This window comes from Salminus brasiliensis, chromosome 4, assembly GCF_030463535.1.
Source record: "Salminus brasiliensis chromosome 4, fSalBra1.hap2, whole genome shotgun sequence".
NCBI lineage: Eukaryota > Metazoa > Chordata > Actinopteri > Characiformes > Bryconidae > Salminus > Salminus brasiliensis.
In genome coordinates, this window is record NC_132881.1 from 29,283,572 (window position 1) to 29,302,727 (window position 19,156).

Sequence of the window (19,156 nt, forward strand, 5' to 3'; positions counted from 1 at the left end):
AATAAATCAGGACCAGAGAGTGCCGTAATCATTTTGCAACACTTTCGTTTATTAGTTTTTCACTATAACTACAAGACTAATGTAGCTACCTTACGCTGGCTAACGTACTGAAGCTGTAATTCAACTGTTAATCTGCATGCATAAATGACACTCATACCCTGCCAAGGTGGCCATCTTATAGATGTAGTTGATGTGCTAATGACGCTAATACACCCACTTAGATTATTAATTCAGTGTTGCAGAAAGTTCCTTTAATTCACCAACGCCCCTTAACATCAGTGGTCAAATATTCACCCATAATTATGCTGAAAGCATAATGACGGTTACCAAAAGCATCTGCTTAAGGTGCAACTCAATTTGTTTTCTATTAAAGATGAATCTTGAACACTCCTACCCCTGATAAAGAAGACTAGTATTAGTACTCCAATATCAGACCATCAGGGTACATCCTACAGACTATCCTAATACTGACAGCTACACAATGCATTGGGTCCACTTCAAATGTAAACATTTAAGCAACTGATAACTTATTTATAAACCCATAATAGCTGAAACATAAATATCTAACCACACGCTCGATTATTGTACCTCTATTGGTCAAAATCCAGGGTTTAATGCTGAGAGTAGCATGTGGGATTTCTCATGTGTGCAGTCTCATAATGCGTATCAGATGTTTCTCTGGGATTCTATCATTTATGAGAGCACTTTGGGAGAAATTCCACAGGACACTTGTCAAAAGGCCATAACAACGTCAACAATAACCCGCTGAGCAGCCCACTACTGAAGCAGAGAACGGGTCAGAAAGTCTGCCTTTGAGGTAATAGCCTGAGGCCAGACCTTGCAGCCTCCTCTCTGCTCTGTGGCTGCAGGGGAACATGTTTTTCCTTCTCTGCTCTTCTACAGCACACACTTACACACAGCTTTCATCAGTAATTCCCTCAAACTCACATGAGTTGGTGCCAAGGAGAGGTCATCACCAGCAGACTGGACTACTGTAATACTCTTTCCTCTGGTCCACCCATCAAGGCTTACCAAGCCCATTTCAAATCAATGAGCTTTAACCAAAACTAACAATGACCCGCCCTAAAGACTTTGCTGTATAAGTCTTGTTTTAATACAGCTGACGAAGCGAAACAAGTAGAGCAGTGACATAAAATGTTAGGATCTCTATTAGTAAATGTTGAATAAAAATATTGTACTTTTTTTTTTTTTAAGTAACCAAATGTTTGCTTTTATATTTGTTTTTGCTGCAGCAAAAAATGTGTGGTAAAAAAATGAGAATAAAAACAACAATAGTGAAATGTATCAGTTTTACGTTAGCTAGTGTGTGTTTATTTATTTAGTTATTTTTTTATGTCTGTAAGTTTTACTTTGTCTAAACGTCTTGTTTCGCTCTTCTGTTACAAAACTATTCTTTATTTTTTATTATTTTATTCAATAATAGCTTGCAGAATGCAGAATTTATTCATATACATACACAAATGCAAATAATAAACAACAACATGCCAAAGCTTGGGCACCACTGGTCAAATGACATATTTTGTTAATGTACTTAGTGTAAATGTGAACAAATCCTCTATGGAAAACAACTTAAACATAAACTTAGTCCTTAATATTTTTTTTTGAATTACTTTAATTTTGCACATGCAGCATATTTTAATTTTGTGGTTTAGTTTTCAATATGTTTAATCAAGCTACTAAACAGTAAATATGCAGTAACTGAAATATACAGAACTGTGTTTTTGTTAATGATGTGAAATGTACACTTACAAAATGTAAAAAACATAACTTTAGGTTCCCAAACTTTGGCATAAGTTTGTAATTATCTTATGTATTTACAGTGACTGTAGTGATTTATACATGATGTGTGAGTTACACAAATAAATATTTTATTGTACTATATTTATTTTCTAACATATAATTATTCTCTTAAAGTCTTACAGAGCTTTTTTATTATATTGAATTAAATATATATATATTGTTTCCCATTATTTCATCAGAAAGTGTTTTCCCTATAAAAACACTATATACAATTAGATTAAACACAGATATTTTTCATATAGCTTTACATATGAATCATCAAAATCATCAGAATACCTTCAAATTAGCATCAAATTTGCTTATAAATCATTAATAACACTATTTTTTTATTCTGCTATTTCATGCATGTGATGTTATTTAATTGACATGAAATAACAGAATATTATATCTATCTATTATATATGCATTTCTCTGTTACATATCATTAACACTGGATTAAATCAGGGCTCTAAATTGCATCAGGACCACCTCCTATTAATTACCTCCGGTAATGAATGATGAGACCTTGTCTTCACTTCTAGCATTTGCATAATGAGAGATAATTCACTAGGCAAATTAATTTATTTCTATAACATCTGCATTTGGACACGCAGTCCCACCACATGTGGCTCCAATTTGAAACTAAAACTAGAATTTTTCACACTGATACCAAGGCATTGTTTTCTCCATCTTTCTTTCTATCTCTCACTCTCTCCCTCTTCCTCTCTCTGTCTCTCTGGGTCTTTCTCCTTCCGTCTCTGTCTGTCTTTCCTAAGTAGGTTCATTCAGTGACATTCCTTTGAAGCCCCCCCTTCACTCCACATTTCAACGCTGTTTGATTGCCGAAATATCACATCAAAAAAGTGTCAATTAGCATGCGGGCTCTGCGCAGACGCTACGAGGCTGTGGGCAGGTGCTAATAACAGTGAAAGCATTTAGTGCTTTTACACCCCGACTGAATATTTCATTATGTGCTGCATGTTTCACCACTCACTCTATGGACCCCTGTCACTTCAATCTCCCCTCAGTGCGCTGACTGCCGCTGCGCACCTCTGCCAAGATAGCTACGTCTCACCCACTGTCAGCACAGCCTGACAGTCACCAGCACAATCCTCTGCTCCATGCCACTCCCAGCTAGCAACATGACATTACTGCTGCAGCTAAAGGATCACGGCAAACGCATTGTGACTTTCCGCAATTAGACATGTCCCGTGCCCCATCATAAACTCTGCGTGAACGGTGTTAATTTCATCAAGAAGCAGGAGCCGAGGTGCACCGAGCCGAGGCGTTCATCGGCTAAGTGTTGTTGTTTTATTAGAAACAAAGAGACGATTTGATTTACACGAAAGAAACAAAATGTTCCCGCTAACTTTCCATCTTTCGTGTCTCTGTTCTTCCACAAGCGCCCATAAGACACCACCGAGGCCCTCAGAGCTTCCCCCGAACATGCAGTATAGCTCTGTCTCAGCTGGTAAACATAAGAGAAGCACTTCAGCTGAAAATTCCACTGGTGGAAATGCTATGTAGCTTCTAAACGCAAGCAAGTTTACTCTTTTAATTGGCACGTCCAGAGCAGTGGCCTATATGTGCTTTAGTAGAGCGAGAGAGAGGCAACTTCAGCTTCAACCAAAGCAGAAGTTGCCCTCCGAGCCGGGCTAGCTGCTTTTCAAACAGTGTTTAGCTATTCTAGCCCATCACTTGGCAGTCACTGGCTCCCCCAATCCCTCTCCAGCAGCCTATGAAAGGAGCCTCTTGCTTTGAAAATTTTCTCCATCATGCAAACTGACAAAGGCATGCTTTTCAAAAACCCACAGCCAATCTGTTGATCATTATTTATTTACGACGGCCTGGAGGCGCAGAAGCCTGTAAAAAACCATACTTGATATGGTATACACTCGCATGTTTTATCCCTTCCCTTGCTTGTAGAAGCGAATATCCCTAAGGCAACCTTAAACAATCACGTTTCATTCATTGTGCATAAAACACACCTTTAGAAACCGGAGCATTTAATATATATGTTTGCATAAATATATGGTATATGAACAACGACGAGGGGCATGGGGGGCAGCGGTTGGAGAAGTCCGCAGGACTGCGTTTGGTAATTTGATGTTTTGCTGCAGGGCTAGGACTTGAAAAGCCTACACCTAGAACAGAGGACCTGTCATCCAGTACCCAAGAGCCAGTGGAATACAGAGGCACCCTAAAGCACAGAAAACTTTGACACCGCTTTGAAGCGTTTCAAAACAGGGTAAATAACTCCCAAGAATTATTATCACTCACAGATCAAAGAGGAGATGCATATATTACACTGCAAACAGGGACCTTCAACTCGGCACAGAAAAATGCTTCTGCACTTTAAGTTAAGAACTGAAAACTAAACATCCTTCCAAGCAAGGCACATCGCTGGAAGTGTGCCAGCTTTTCCTTTTCATTCTATCTGTCTTTCTTTTCCTTTTCTTTTTTTTTTTGCAGCTCAGTCTCTATAACCAAGGGCATATTGAACATCCTCACTTGAAGAATGTACTAAAGGGTAAGATCCTCACTGCATCTGACAGAGTACTGTAAGTAACAGTCTGTGTAATTGCTTGTTTTGTGGTGGGGAGGGGGTGGGGGTTGAGGGGTAGTCAGGCATGTATGGTGGGAATGTATGTGGAATAGTGACTGGTGCCTGGTTTAATAACTGGATTAGTGCCTAAGCAAAGGCAAAGAACAATGAGCCCCATTCACCAACTGTTCTAAAAAAGAAATTACTTCTTAAAACCCATGAAGATTCTGACATTCACTAGTGTTTTCTTATTTGGCATTTGTTCAATTTGTGAGGAAAATATGATTCATCATTAAAAGAGCATAGCTGTGAAGTGTTCTGCAGTTTAAGAATAAATCCAAGACAGGAAGATTGAGAATGTTCGGTGAAGGTGGTGGATCAGCATGGACTTATTGGCTTTATCAAATATGTGCGAAAATACACAAATCCAAAACTTATAAGTACTTTTTTATTTATAATTGAGAACCAAATGAATCACTAGGCTAAACTAAATGGCAGTGTAATTTTTGCAGTGAGTTGCATTGTCCTCCCGAATCTCCAGCTTGGTATTCTCGTTGGCTAATCTGAAATGGACAACCTTGTCTCTGCATTTTTAAAAGCCTTTGCATATGAGTCCCTGTCTCCTGGCCACATGGGCGGAAAGCAAGCCCTTTTATCAGTCAAAATCAATTAGCAGCTTTATAATTCCTCCGGACAGGATAAAAGGAAGGTAATATTTGAATTCATTTTTGATTGCGATGATACATCTCACATATGGCCTTAAGTACCAAAAACACTACTCGCTGGGGCCCCTACAATAGATGAAGAGCCCGAGGCTAAGTAACCACGCGGGCGTCTCTGATTGGTTGGCGCTGTCATTAGTGCCACCACTGTTTAAGAACTACATGTGGACGAGACTGGGGGGGTGACAGCTGAGACTTTAAAGCGAGAGTATTTTTCAAACAGCTTTTCATAGCCTCTTTCATGACAGAAATATTTCAGCTCTATCATTAAGCACTGACAGGCTGACAGCTTAAACGCCTGAGCCTTAGAGGGCTCCTCTCCTCTCCTCTCCCTCGCTCCCTCTCTCCCTCGCCACTCCTCCTACTCCCACCATCCCACCACCATCTTTCCTGTCTCTTGCTGCTGCTCTCTCTCCCTCTCTCTTTCCCTCACTCTCTCACTCTCTTTTTCCTTTTGAAGGCTGGAGGGGAGCGTCTCGAAATCAATGTCTTACCTCATCATTTTGGGCGAGCAGTTGGGTGAATTTCGCATGCCTCCGTTGCGCTGCTTCTTTTTGGGTGACAGCGTTGATGGATGCTCATCTTCGACTGCAAACACATGCAAAGAGAGTCAGACTGTGGACAGCAGGGATTGTAAAGTGTGCTGGAGATGACATATTAAAGAACACAAAAGCCAACACTCAATCAATCACAGCAAAAAGAAGTCAGAGAAGACCAAAAATAGAAAGAGAACACCGTTAGTAGGGACAAAAGGTACTTTTCAGGAAAAGCAAGAAGAAGTCACTGAGGACACTCATTAGGGCCTAAACCTGATTATTACTGAGCCCTTCATTCTGCTCCATTTGTAAAAGTACATGTCAGAGTATGTGCGGATGTGTATATCTACATGTGTGCGTGAGCGTGAGTACACAGCGGACAGCGGAACCTATAGCAGTCTGCATCAGTGCTGTGTCCTCTCTACATCTCTGTCATTGTATGGAGGACAAGGCTACAACAATAACAATGACTAAAAAAAAAACTGTGAAAAAAAAAAAAGAAGGTAATTTGCATCATGTGTTTTTTCTAATGGATCACTACACGGCCAAATCAATCCACATCATCATCGCAGCACTAAGTGATGAGTAGGGGCTGCTCTGTCTATGTATCTTCCATGCCACAAGCACTTGACAAGCATGGATACAGCCCACCAAGCTCGCCCATCTCATGCTGAAACGCCACTCCAACAGGAAAATTACTGAGGGGCTTATGAAAGTCACAAGCACTCCTGCTACTGAACACACCATCCACACGAGTGGAGATGCTTGAAGGTCAACATCAGCTTCTTAAACTCTTGAGGATGTTACAGACTTTAATAGCAACCGGATGCGTTTTCATAGTGGGGTCTTACCAGAGTGTGTGGAAAGTGCTTGCTCTAATCAATATGTATGTGTATTTTAAAATAGTCGACAACTAGTTTTGACAAAGATTTTGTCTAGTCGTTTCATATTGACCACACCAATGCTACACTTTCAAGAATTTAATGAGAGCTCAACTTAAAATGTTGATGTAACTGATATAGCTAAAATATTAAATATTAAGTACCAAGTAGTAAGCTAAAATATGAGGCACCATTTTCATGTTAATATAATATTTAATCAAATAATTTCAACTGCAGCACTTACACTAATGTTTTTGAGTTATCTCAATTAAATATATATTATTGACCAAACTAAAAAAAAAAATTGGATTTTACGACCAGGCTAAGCTGAGTTACCTTAAAAAAATTATTTTGTAAGTGTTTATATTGATACTAATGTGATACTAATTCCTATCCAATGCTAAACAGTGTGTATTTGAGTCTGAGGGCAGAGAGAAAACAAGCAAAGTTTTCAAACTGGGTCACTGATGTTACTCACATTCAAACCAAAACTTGCACAAACACTTCAGTTAGAGTTCCAAATCACAACAGCGGAATTAGTGAAACATCTGCACGCGTCGCAAGCAGTGCCATCATAACACATGTAGCCTACGTATCTTTCTTGTTTGCTTGACATCTAATTACGCTAATGAATAAAGACAAATTAAAAATGCTCTGTCTGGGGATATACCAAATGCCAACGTTTGACATTTGCAACTCCACAATGGCCAGAGCAACGTGAAACACTAATCAACTTTCAAAATATCACTCCTGCTAAGCCGGCTGTGGCGAAGCCCTTTGTTTCCCTATTATGGGTGAGGAGCGAGTGTCCAGGCTAAGCTTGGGCCACACTGCTGCCCTTGCTCCTCCAAATTAGGCTGTGGAGATTTACGAGCTACAGCAGTGCCCTTCAGGAAGAACCTTAACAATGAAATAACTCTACCTGCAGCGCGGCCACTTCAGCAAGTCCCTGCTCACTCCAAATTACATTAAGGCACTTTTACAACTTCAATCAGAGCGGGATCATCCAGCAAAGTGCGACCACGGGCATCAATAGCTGGTGCTATTTTTTTTTTTTTGTATCTGTGGTCAAGACGATTTCACTAGGCACCTGTTCTTCTTGGATGTATGACGTGCTGATACTTTAGTACTCAGCATGACAGCAATGGAACATCTACACTTCAGAAATCTTTGTGTGTGTGTGTGAATTAATCTAGCCATGTCTGAAATCTCCAGAGGTGTTCTTAAGTATTTAGGTGCTTCTGATACTGCTAGCAACTGCTGCTGCAAAACATTCCCGAACACACACACACACACACACACAGTGCTGCGAGGACCAAGTTGGTTGCAAGCAGGGCTGATATTATTAATTAAACAGTATTAGAAATATAATTTGTTATACAGTTGTATAGACCTTCAAAGATAAAAAAAAAAGAATGAAAAAAAATATATACATGAAAATATAAATTGAAAATGTAAATGAACAAATAATAAAATAATAATAAATAATAATAAAATATCGCCACTGTCACACACACATAAAACTGTTTTAAGTGTTTATGGAGAATTTCTATTGGTTTACTCATTTAACAGAATATAAAGAAAATATTTTAAAAATCACAAATAAAGATGCAACATTTTTGCGATTATATAAAAATGTTGTGGAAAGTAAAATAAAATGTGAGCATCCAGTAGGCTTCGTTTGCTACTATAAGAGCAAGCAGTAAGAGAATTTAAAATGTGTACAATTACCATCATACAAACTACCAACTAATCCTTTCTGATCCATCAAGAAGTCATTTTAAATTTTAATTTGTGTTTTAGCTCTTTTTTTAATTGAGTAATGGAGCTGAATGGAGCGATCATGACAGCCCTGCTTACAAGCTGTGTTACATGCATGCAGCCATGCCTGTGGGGTGGAGGGTGTTTTTTGGGGGGGACTGATGCAGGCTGCTTAGGGGCCACCTACAGGGCGTGGGGGAGCATGTGGAGGAGAGCGTGGAGGAGCTGGGGTGGTAGCGGTATTTCCCCGGCAGGCTGCGGGCTCGGTTCAGGCCGGCCAGGCTGAGGTGTCTGCGTGAGGGTGGGACAGGAGGGAGCAGGCTTCCTTTACGGTTATTAACGAGAGGCACGGAGGCCACCACAGAAAGCTCCACCGCAGGCCGTGGGCCGCTGCCCAGCGCATGCGGGGCAGCCACACTGTTGGCCACTTTAATTGTGCGATTTTGAAAAGTGGGTTTAACTTCCTCCTTTACTGTCAAACAATGGAAGATAAAAACAATGAGAGGACTGGTGCCTTTGCTCAGCACACACACACACACACACACACACACACACACACAAAAAACAAACAAAAAAAACTTTGGTCTCAACGTGCTCACAAATGATTAGTCTTCTATTTTAGTGTACATTCAGTTTAAATCTTGTAATTAATGTTTGAGTTAAATCATGTTTTATTGAACTCTGCTGATGTGACCTGAGAACTCATGCCATTATTCTTGTAAGTAAGAGCGAAAACAAAATACATTATATGATTAAATCATTTTATTATCCATTATTAATCGCCGTACTGCTCGAGAACCCCATCGATAAATATTTAAGTATGAAAATAAAAGTTAATGCGATTTCCTTTGCAGGACCATTTGCTTTCCCCTTTGATTACTGTTTAAGCTCAGAGAGGCACGATTTTTGGCCACAAAGGCCGCCGTCACATTTCTAAATAATTGAGGATGACACCTTGGTTTTATTAAATACCACTTAACCACTTGGCATGCACTTAAAGTGAAATGTTCAATATGACATTTGCTTTGCCATTGCTACTAAGCATGAATTAATTAAATGCACTCTTCTTTCCCCTCACTCGTCCACATAACAGAACAAAGCACTGCACACTTCACATGATAGTAGTCTGACTGGATCAGCTCAGACAGCAGGTAGGAAAGTACTGTATTTCTACAGCAGTCGTCGCAGAATTATTAATTACACTAGCTTTGTGTTCTTAATGGACTCAGCAGCAGAATCACACACACACAAACTACAGCTACTGAAAATAGCTAAATGTCTGTCAATATACAGACAATATCCATATATCCTGCATATCCTGTTATAAAGAAAACTGCAAAACCAAGAACAAGCGCAACCTGCTAAAACAGGCTCAACATGTGATGTATATCTATTAGACTGAGTTGGGCACACAGGCCAAGTGAAGTAAGTGGTTCACACTGGGACTTATGAAACACACCGTCTGCCACCAGAATTCAAAGCCCCTGCGACTTAATGGCATCTACACAAAAGGTAAGAGGTTAACCAATATGTGGTGTAAGTGGAAAAGCAGTTTCCGTCTGCTCCCCAAACCTAGCTCTGAGCAATAAACAGACGGTTATTTCTGCCGTCAGCTGCCGCATAGATTTAAAGGCCGCCACGGATAACTCCTGGATTCATCTGGCCCCTGTCAAACACACGCAGCATTACGCGGAGAACATGCGCCGTGGCACTTTCACTGTGGATTTACAATAATCCAGACGGCAACTGTCCCTTCCTGAAATGCAAATGCTGTGATGAACCCTGATTGCAGAACCCTTATCAAGGCAATAAAGAATATATAACTAGGGCTCAATGTAATTAAAATATTCTGTTGTTGGCAAAATTTTGCACATGTACATTATTCTACATATTATTATTATTATTATTATTATTACTATTATTGCATGCAAATGTAAATACATATTAAATAGTGTTAAATAAACACAGAAAAATATCCAACACACACAAGACAAGCACCGTTTGTTAAGCACAGTCTAAGCAATAATAGTAAAAAATACATAACAATAATTGATAACATAACAAATATTCATATTCATAGTAACAATAAAAGTGCATTTACATTTCTGCTTCACAGCGTAATGTATGGACCCTTGCACACTGAAAGATAAATACATTCTGCTCTGAGCTGAGCCTCTCTCTGCCGCCCTGTTTTTTTCTGGAGCGGTAGCGCCATCTGCTGCTGGATTCAGCACAATGCAAGCACATCACTAAGGCTCTAAACATGTGTGCTATTTATGAAGTTCATAGCGTTACGTGCTCTTAAACCATCTCTCACAAGGACAGAGCGCTCTTTATCCAGCATCTGGATTTCGTGTGGGTTTTCCTCCATCAGCACCTGACCTTTCCCCCACGCACATGTTTTAAAGTAACAGAGCAGAGAGCCACTCTGACGCATTTGACTACAGTCCAGCGCTGAAGAACTGTCATCACAGGCTCCTATCAATCTCCACGCTTCTACAGAGAGCTGAAGATGGCAGCTTTGTAGCGTAATACTTCAGGGGGCAAAATCACATAAAGCACAAAAGCACAGCAGACAGGTTAAATGAGGAGAGCTAGATGAGTGGAGCAGAGGAGGAGGAATGTGGAAAACAGAGGAGCAGACTTACGTGATCTGACATATCCGTTATACTTATATTTGGCTGAGCGGAGTGCGGAGACAAATGAGAGGTTACGAGGAGGGAGGGACGGAGGGAAGGAAGGAAGGAGGGAAGGAGGGAGGGAGAGAGAAAGAGAAAGAAAGAGAATGAGGGTGAGAAACAGTACACAGACACATAACACACAGATCAGATGAAAATAAGAAAGATTTAGGTTTAAATGAATCAGCATTTAAACAGGATCTAAAGCAAAGTGAAGCAATGACAGAACAAAGAGGATGTTGATACTGATGATGCCGATGCTGATGATGATCAAAACAAGGGTGAACAAAAAGGAGAAAAAGGAGAAAATGAGGGCAGATGAAATTTGGCCAGTGGTTTCGACAGCAAGCGGCAGTTTTTTGGAACTTAAATTAAACCACACCCTACACTTATCATGACCTAATGTACTGATCATACAGGCTAATGTGATGATACTAAGCTTCACAAAGCAGCTACAGTGCATATACTGCAAAATATGGTCCTGAAACTCCAAAACTCTCACTGCTGTGAGGAAAACGGCCCAACACAGCACACAAGAGCTATGATTTTCGGCTTCTGAAAAAAAAAGAATCACTGTCTTGTGGCAAACTCTTTCAGCAAGCTCACTGAGCCAACTTAGCATTTTTGACAAACAGATACTATATTTTTAGTGATGCATGACTCAATGCAATTACACTCAATTCATTATACAACACAGATCACTATGTAATGCAGAGAAATATATGACACAATAAGCCAGTCAGGAAAACACTCATCACATTGTATTTGGAGCAGAAAGTGGGGAAATGAACATTCCTCTCCACCAGCAGATACCAGAAAAATGTTATAGTATAGTGTAATTAATGAAATGTAGCAGTCTTTAGAAAGCTGTATCTATCAGTATATGTATAATTATTATATGTAATATAATAAGTAAGTCAGTGGCACACACATGTTCATCCACATAAATCAGCATGACAAGTAATAATACGACATACATAAATAATGACATAAACAGATCCGTATTTGTAATGTAGTCGAGTTTTGGTGAAGATAGAGTGGGGCTGTCTATATGTAGCTCTAATGCATTGCCTGATTAAGAAGAAGAAGAATGAGAAAACTACTAATAGGCAATTACAATAACTGAATAACAACGCTAAGCCTTGAGTTTAAGGGGTTAATTTCAGACTATGGCTGTGATGCAGGTGGAAAGTACAGTACACACTTTGTGCCCAGCACCTCACGGTGCCCTCAGCTTTGCCCTGCTCTGCTCCGCTGCGCTGCGCTGTGTATCCAGAGACCCGCTCCTTCATTAGAGCTGTGGTATCTGATGCCGTAAAGGTCACAGCGCAGGCCCAGGGCGGGGCCGTGACATGAGTGCTCAGGCAGGGGCCCCCGCGCCGGCCCTGGCATCTGTCGCCTGCTATCTGAGGGCGCAGGACGAGCGAGTGGCCGCTCCGGCTAGCATCTGTCCCGGGCGGGCGGAGGGGGGCGGGCGGCCCCTGCTCCTGCCTGGTGGTAAGGAACTGTCAGGCCAAGTTTGCTGACGCACCAGCAGTGCTGGGGAAAATGAAAATGCAAACATAATTTCCGTGTCAGGCCGCATAAGGGCTGGCTCAGCTGAGGTCCTCCCTGCGAGGAGCGGACAGGAGAATCCGCTCTTCAGGGCCGCCCCGCCCAGCCCTGCCCCGGCTCTCCAAATCATCATCTCCCACGCCTGACACCGAGCAGAGCCGGCAGGAGGGGAAAGAAAGGAAAAAAAATAACATATGCCCCCGAGAGCAGAAAAGAAGCCCCTGACCTCTCCCTCCCGTCTCTCTGTCCAAGACTGGCCGCTGTTGTTTACAAAACAGCCATGGCCCTGGCTCTTGTGGAAGCTCTGTTATGTCCAAAACAGGAATTAATGCCCTCTGAGATGTGGAGCGCCTTTTAGACTCCTTAAATCTGCCGTAATGAGAGGATAAGTCTCGGCAGGTAGAGCAGAGGGACCGTAATTGTCACGGTAACTTACAGCAGAGGCGGCTGAGCCACTGGCAGCGAGCACGTGCCTCCTGCGGCTCGCGCTGTTCACTGGTATCAAACACCTCTTAATGGTGTGCCGAGCTCCGCAGTCGTAATGACGGCTACACCACTCCTGGCTCCTTGTCAAGCGCTCTTTGGGTTTTTGCTGCAGCTAACAGCAAAAATGAGACGCAGTTGTCTACCTCTCATGAATCTCATTTTCATACTAATAATTCTTTGTCTGGTTCTGGCATGGAAAAGCATTAGCATCCAGATGGTTGCACGTGCATAACGACACGAAGAGTAGCAGGGCAGAGAGGAGAGGCGCGGAGTGGAGGAGGCTCTGAAGATGCAACGCTGCTTGTCTAGGACAGAGCACCTATGCTGCCACGCGTTCCCCACATTCTGCAGAATTACTGCATCCAGGGGAGCTGTATTTATCTCAGCAATAACTGCGCTCATATAATGCGGAGGTATAACTCTGAGAGCGCCATGCTTAGCACAGGCACACTGTGATATATACGCTTTGTGACCCGTGGGGTGCAGAATGGATGGAGTATACAATTCTCATTTTACAGGACGCTATTCTCCAGCTTCTTTTCGGCCCACTGAATTAAACTACACAAGCAGGCAGGAGGCCTCAGAGCACTCAGAGAAGCTCACTAACTCGACTGCATGTACAGCTGCAGCACTGTTCAGTGCGTTTATGAGGTGTGAGCGTTATCTGCAGAAGCCGATAACGAAACTTGAAACCGCATACAAGATCGAGTCCAAAAGAAATCAATTATTCAACCCCGTGAAATCAAAGTCAGACGGAGGCTCGGAAATTAATTCCTCATCATAGAAACGTTGTGTTAGCTCTGACACAAAACCGATGAGAGAAAGCAAAGCAAATCCTGAGCTCCAACAACTGTCAGAGGTATGAAGCTTTGACCGAACACACGTTCAAATCAGAAACAGTAAAAAAAAAATACATACTAAGACAGTGAAAGGAAAGGATTTCCCGAAATCCAACAAGGGATGATGGGGCGAGGGGAGATCAGTAACAATGTAATGGCCAGTAATTGGTATCCTGGGATATCACCCCCCCGACCAAAACACAAGACACAAAGCCTAACTCATCATAGCGTGTTTGACACTAATCTAACGGGATGTGGAGAGCGGTCGGAGAGCAGTTCAGAGGAAATGCAATCGTCTGAACTGACCCCTGCTTTGATAAGCAGCCCATGCTACTGCCAGGACTAACTGACAGACACTTTAGTATTTCACATCTGCCGGGGCTTAATGAGAAGGCCCCTCCGCAGCACCGTGCAGCGCACGGCTTACTGCGTCTGTCATCCGCACTTCTTCCTACGGACCCAATCACTGCCGTCTCAATTGAGTTTCTGCCAGGGGATCTCCTTTTAACTTTTACATTGAGCCAGACAGTCCCACTGTGGTATACAAGGCATTAAATAAAGGACATTGACTGTTTTTTCTTCTTCTCTGGTTGCTGGCTAAGAGAAAAGCATTGAGTGGGGGGTGAATCTTGATCCCATAGCAAAGTGGAAAGCACTCTGTGTTTGCCTACTCCATTGTGTACTTCATTAAAAGCAAATTCTCTGGGAGGAAAACGGTTTTCTTTGGGCTTGTGGACACGTTAGAGGGATAATGGCTTATGAGTAAAAGAATAGGAGCTCAAGAATAGGAGCACAGAGACAGTTCAGTGTGTGCTTACTCTTGAACCAAGCTCTTTATGGCCACTGACTATGAGCAAAGATCCCCTTTCGAACAACATACTATGTGACGTATGGAAAATACATATGATATTACATATAATATGTGGCATATATGATACTGAATGTTGCAAATGTTGGATATATAACTTAAGAATGAGGGTGATTCTGAAATAGCACTAAATGAGCTAACAGCATCTTTACAAATGGACAGAGCTCTTCAGGCAAATGTTCTGATTTGACCATACATTCATATCTACAATACAGGCCACATTCATTTCTCACTATCCCCATACAGAAAAAAACAGAGCATTATCGGACAGCACTGATGACGACACATTCCTCAAAGCGATCCAAGGTGTTTGAGGCTGCTTAATTGGAAAAAGACAGAAAGTTAGCAATGCATTTCTTTTTCATCATCCTCAAGGACCATCAAAAATCACACAGCACATCATCAATATCAACATACTGTACATTACATGACAAAAAAGCCCATCAAATCAATGTTCTTTTAAAGGAAACATTGAACAAACAAGATTGAAAAAAACCTGCTTTGCAGTTGTTTAACACCGAACAGTGACCAAGTGTGAAGGCACCAGCACTGCACAATGCTCCAGTAAAACACACTGCATGCGCCAACACACTCCTACCACCTAGTGCGGCACCATCACAGAGAAGCCACAGTACTACCACTACCACCAGACCACTGTACAGAAAAATCATACTTATCGATAATAATAAACAACCACCCACAGAAAATAAAAACGCCACGGAGAGGGACACAGTGGTGGCAGAAAAAAACAAACAGACAAAAAAGAAGAAGAAAAAAAGGGACAAAGCACAGCACATGGAGGACGTCACGGACACGCACACAGGTCACAGACGTGAAAGAACAGTGTGGTTTGGCGATCGAACTTACAGGCACGTAAACTGGTTGAGCAATCATGAACAGAGACAGAAGAAAGTGGGAAGGCCCTCTGAAGGCTGTCCATGTTACTATGTACACTGCCTGACATGCACGAGCAGTCGCGCTCAGAGCGCCCGCAATCAAAACAACATGCCAGTTTCATTCGCTTGTAGACGGACATCTTGGCTACAGTCATGTGTTGGATGAGAGGAGAGGAGAAGCAGCAGGTTAATGGCAAGGAAAAAAAAGAGTTCATCAACCAGGGATGTCTGAAGGCAACTTTGTTTTGTTTTTTAAAGGAACAGAAAGTGACAAAAATAAAAATAAAAAGCCTTAGCAGCAAGCTCTCACAGGCTTGACCCATCAATGGGAGATGAACATGCAGCTCCTGCTCAGCCAGTTCCAGCACAGATAACTCTTTGCACTGTCAGAAAAGTATTTAGGGAGGCCGAATTCACTTGATTTAGAAGATTCTGATGAAACACTTTGGAGGTTTCTCTGCAATTACTGCACACTTTTGTTGCAGGAAGCAGCCATCTCGCAAGGGTCAAGCTGTGCCCTAAGGCTGATTATGTCATAAAAGGTCAAGAGGTCAGATATGACAGTAGGGTCAGTGGGGTAAGGGTCAGTGGGAAGGGGACATTCGGGCAGAGAGGAATGGGTGAATGCGTTCAGCAGCAAAACTTGGTTCATCAACTGTATCCTCTATGTCTAAAAGAGAGGATCACGTACCTGTATCCCATCATGCAGCAGCAGGGCCCTGTCAGTGGCATCGCACTATGCTACAGGCTCTTACACTTACTCAACCCTAGTGCCAACTCACCACACATGCCCCTACAGTGATAGCCAGACTGGGCAGGAGATTGTGTGAAAGTTATAAGACTATCGCTGTACATATCTGATTTGTTTTTTTTTTGCCTTTGATTAAAGGGGCAACATTTTTTTTAATTATCTTCTTGTTTTTAAGTATTTGAATTTTATTATTTTGATTCATTTATGTTTAAAAGAGTCTGAATTCATTTTATGATCATGTTTCAGCTTCTCATAATCTCTGAACTGAACAAACTGTTTTCATAACTTATAGCCTGAATATATCCCCACTGTCACACAAAAGCCTTGTATCTCCAAAACAGCAACTTGAAAGTAGAAAGGAAAACAACCTTCTTATCTTTTAATGGCGTCAATGTAACCAGCGGACAGATTTGTATTATGTAATGAGAAAATCTCAGAGTGGTTCAGCTGTCTAATGCACTGCCTCTGTGGCCTGGGGGGGTCCCTAGTTTGAATCCTGAGCCATTGTCATCAACAGCCAGAGCCTGAGAGAGCAAAATTGGCCGTGTAGGTAGATGCCACTCGTAGTGTATCGGAGCGGAAGTGTTAAGGCCTTACCCTCCTAGTGTTGGGAGAATGGCTAATGCCAGGGGGAGTTATGTACGGGTGAGTTAACTGGCATTACCAAACTGGGAGAAAAAGGCAAAAAAATTGCTGAATACATTTCTAAAAGGTTTCCTGGACTAGACAAGGCTTTTGTGTGAGACATAGAATTGGTAAGAAATTGAATGTGATATATGTAAATGACCTCCTTTCTGATTGGCCACCCAGTACTGCACCTCATTTAAAAAGCAGTCTGGGGAAAAACACAGCCTGAATAGGTGGATATTATAAAAATGTGCTGATTTAGAAGTGTAAGTTTCCAAATACATTGTAGGCCAAATACCTTGTGGAGCAAATGGAAACCTGCAATTAACAATGTTTTTCTGCTTATTGTTTCCCCATAATTTGCTCCCTTTAAAGAGTGAATAGCAGCTCTGCAAGAGTTTTTGTGCACACATGTAAGAATAGTTGTGTGTGCATGTGTGTGTCTCAGGGGAGTGGTGGTGAGAGGCTACAGCAGTATTTGTTTGCTGTGATCCTGGCAAAAAACGAACAAAAAAACAACAAAATAAACAGTCCCTGGTACTCATTCTCCTGGTGCCCCTGTGTTAACAGACCATAATCAAGTCTGGCACCCCGGTCTGCAGGGAAAATGCAGCTTTTTGGCTTGCATCTGAGGACATTAGCCTAAATTAAGAGGCCAATTTCAGTAATACGCCAGTGAGAGAGAATAGGGTACATTAACCTCAGGGACTGTTTTTCTTTTTTCACCCCTATAGGATCATGCACAAGAGCTCAAATTAGGGATCGTAAGCATGCCGTCCCAGCGCTGGAGTGGAGGCTAGTCAACTGTTTGCAGGGCAGAAACAGTTCAAGGCGGCGCCCTGTCGTGCAGCAGTGAGGCTGAGACTTCAATGTCATGCTGAAATCCGTCACTTCAGAGATTTGAGGTTGACATTCATCAAAGCATACGTCATGTGGACATGTTAGTCAGAGAGAGACATGGAGGGAGGAGGAGGAGACACAGGACAACATGACGACGTGAGGGACTTTAACGCGGCTACACACAGACCCTAACTGAAGCCTCTTAAACCCCAGAACCAGATTTAGCAAGAATGCTGCCGGCACATCTTATGTGCATCCCAAATAACAGCTTCCCAAACAATGATAAAAAAAGAATTCAACACACTACAGAACCAAGAATGCCAAATAACACACAAATATGCAAGATTGGTGAGGTGAGCTACCTGTGATGATTAATACTGTATACCGTTTGTACAGTGCTCTCCAAAACAAAGCCAACACACATCACAATAAAGCTTTTTTTACTCAAAAGAAAAGCTTAAGAAATTGTGCCTAACCATCTACAGAAATGACTTCACATCACTAAAAAGCAACTAACGTCAGCAACAAACAAACAGGAAGAAAAAACAGAAAAAAATAAAACACTGAGAGACAAGTGCGAAAAAAAAGCCTTCCATTCACACCAAACTAACCCTTCAGCTGACAGCATTCTTGCTAAACAGGTTTAGGAGGACCTCAGTGCTCCATTTCTACTCCTACTCCAACTACAGAGCTATTCTGCCATCTAGAGGCCTCTTACTGTACAGCAGCTAAGTCAACTTAAATCCGCCATGGCTCTGATATAAGGAGAGGTATCGTAATTGTTGGCAGTGAGTAAACAAGGGCCCACGTACAGAAGAGAATTGAAATGCAGAGCTGGACCATTTCAATTCGGAGAGTTAAGGACGAGCGCTATGTGTTGGAGAGAAGCTGGCCGGAGCCTGGGCAGCGGGGGCTTGAGGGGATGTGGAAGCGAAAGGGAACCACATTGTTTTGATTGTGTTTTGGAGACAATGCTTGTTAAGTCTAAGAATCTGAAGAACTTCCCACAGGACACTTTCCGCTTTCTGAAAACACAGCATCTTGCAAAAAAATTGCCTCTGACAGTGAGTGGGGGGTGGGGTGAAGAGAGGTGGAGTTCTCCCTTCCTCTGTGCTCTTCAGCGTCTATGACTAGTGTTTTTTCCAGTATCAGTCTGCTTGACATTTCGGACTGTCACCATATTCATTCCGGGTGCGGTTTTTGCTTGGGGGGTTAGGACACCAGGGCTTTTGGGATTGGTGGGGCTGGGATGGATTCAGACTGAAGTTTGAACATGCTATAAAATCTAATGGAAGCTGGCATAATTCCATAAACTTATGGTTAACCCCTGGGAGAAGTGACCTACCCATGCTCTGACCACAAATGCGTTCTT

General features: G+C 42.0%; 1 protein-coding gene across 16 annotated transcripts in view; it reads right to left on the reverse strand.

The window, feature by feature from the left end:
• The window catches only part of kcnma1a (potassium large conductance calcium-activated channel, subfamily M, alpha member 1a), a 199,751-nt gene that overhangs the window by 29,868 nt on the left and 150,727 nt on the right, over nt 1-19,156 (reverse strand). For 8 of the 16 annotated variants that reach the window (XM_072677904.1, XM_072677900.1, XM_072677903.1 and 5 more), the window contains one exon: nt 5,562-5,655. In XM_072677904.1, coding sequence (XP_072534005.1) covers nt 5,562-5,655 — 94 coding nt within the window. Of the gene's footprint in view, nt 1-5,561; nt 5,656-8,447; nt 8,718-15,537; nt 15,712-19,156 lie in introns of all 16 variants that reach the window. The other 8 variants (XM_072677897.1, XM_072677895.1, XM_072677896.1 and 5 more) reach the window with 2 other exon arrangements.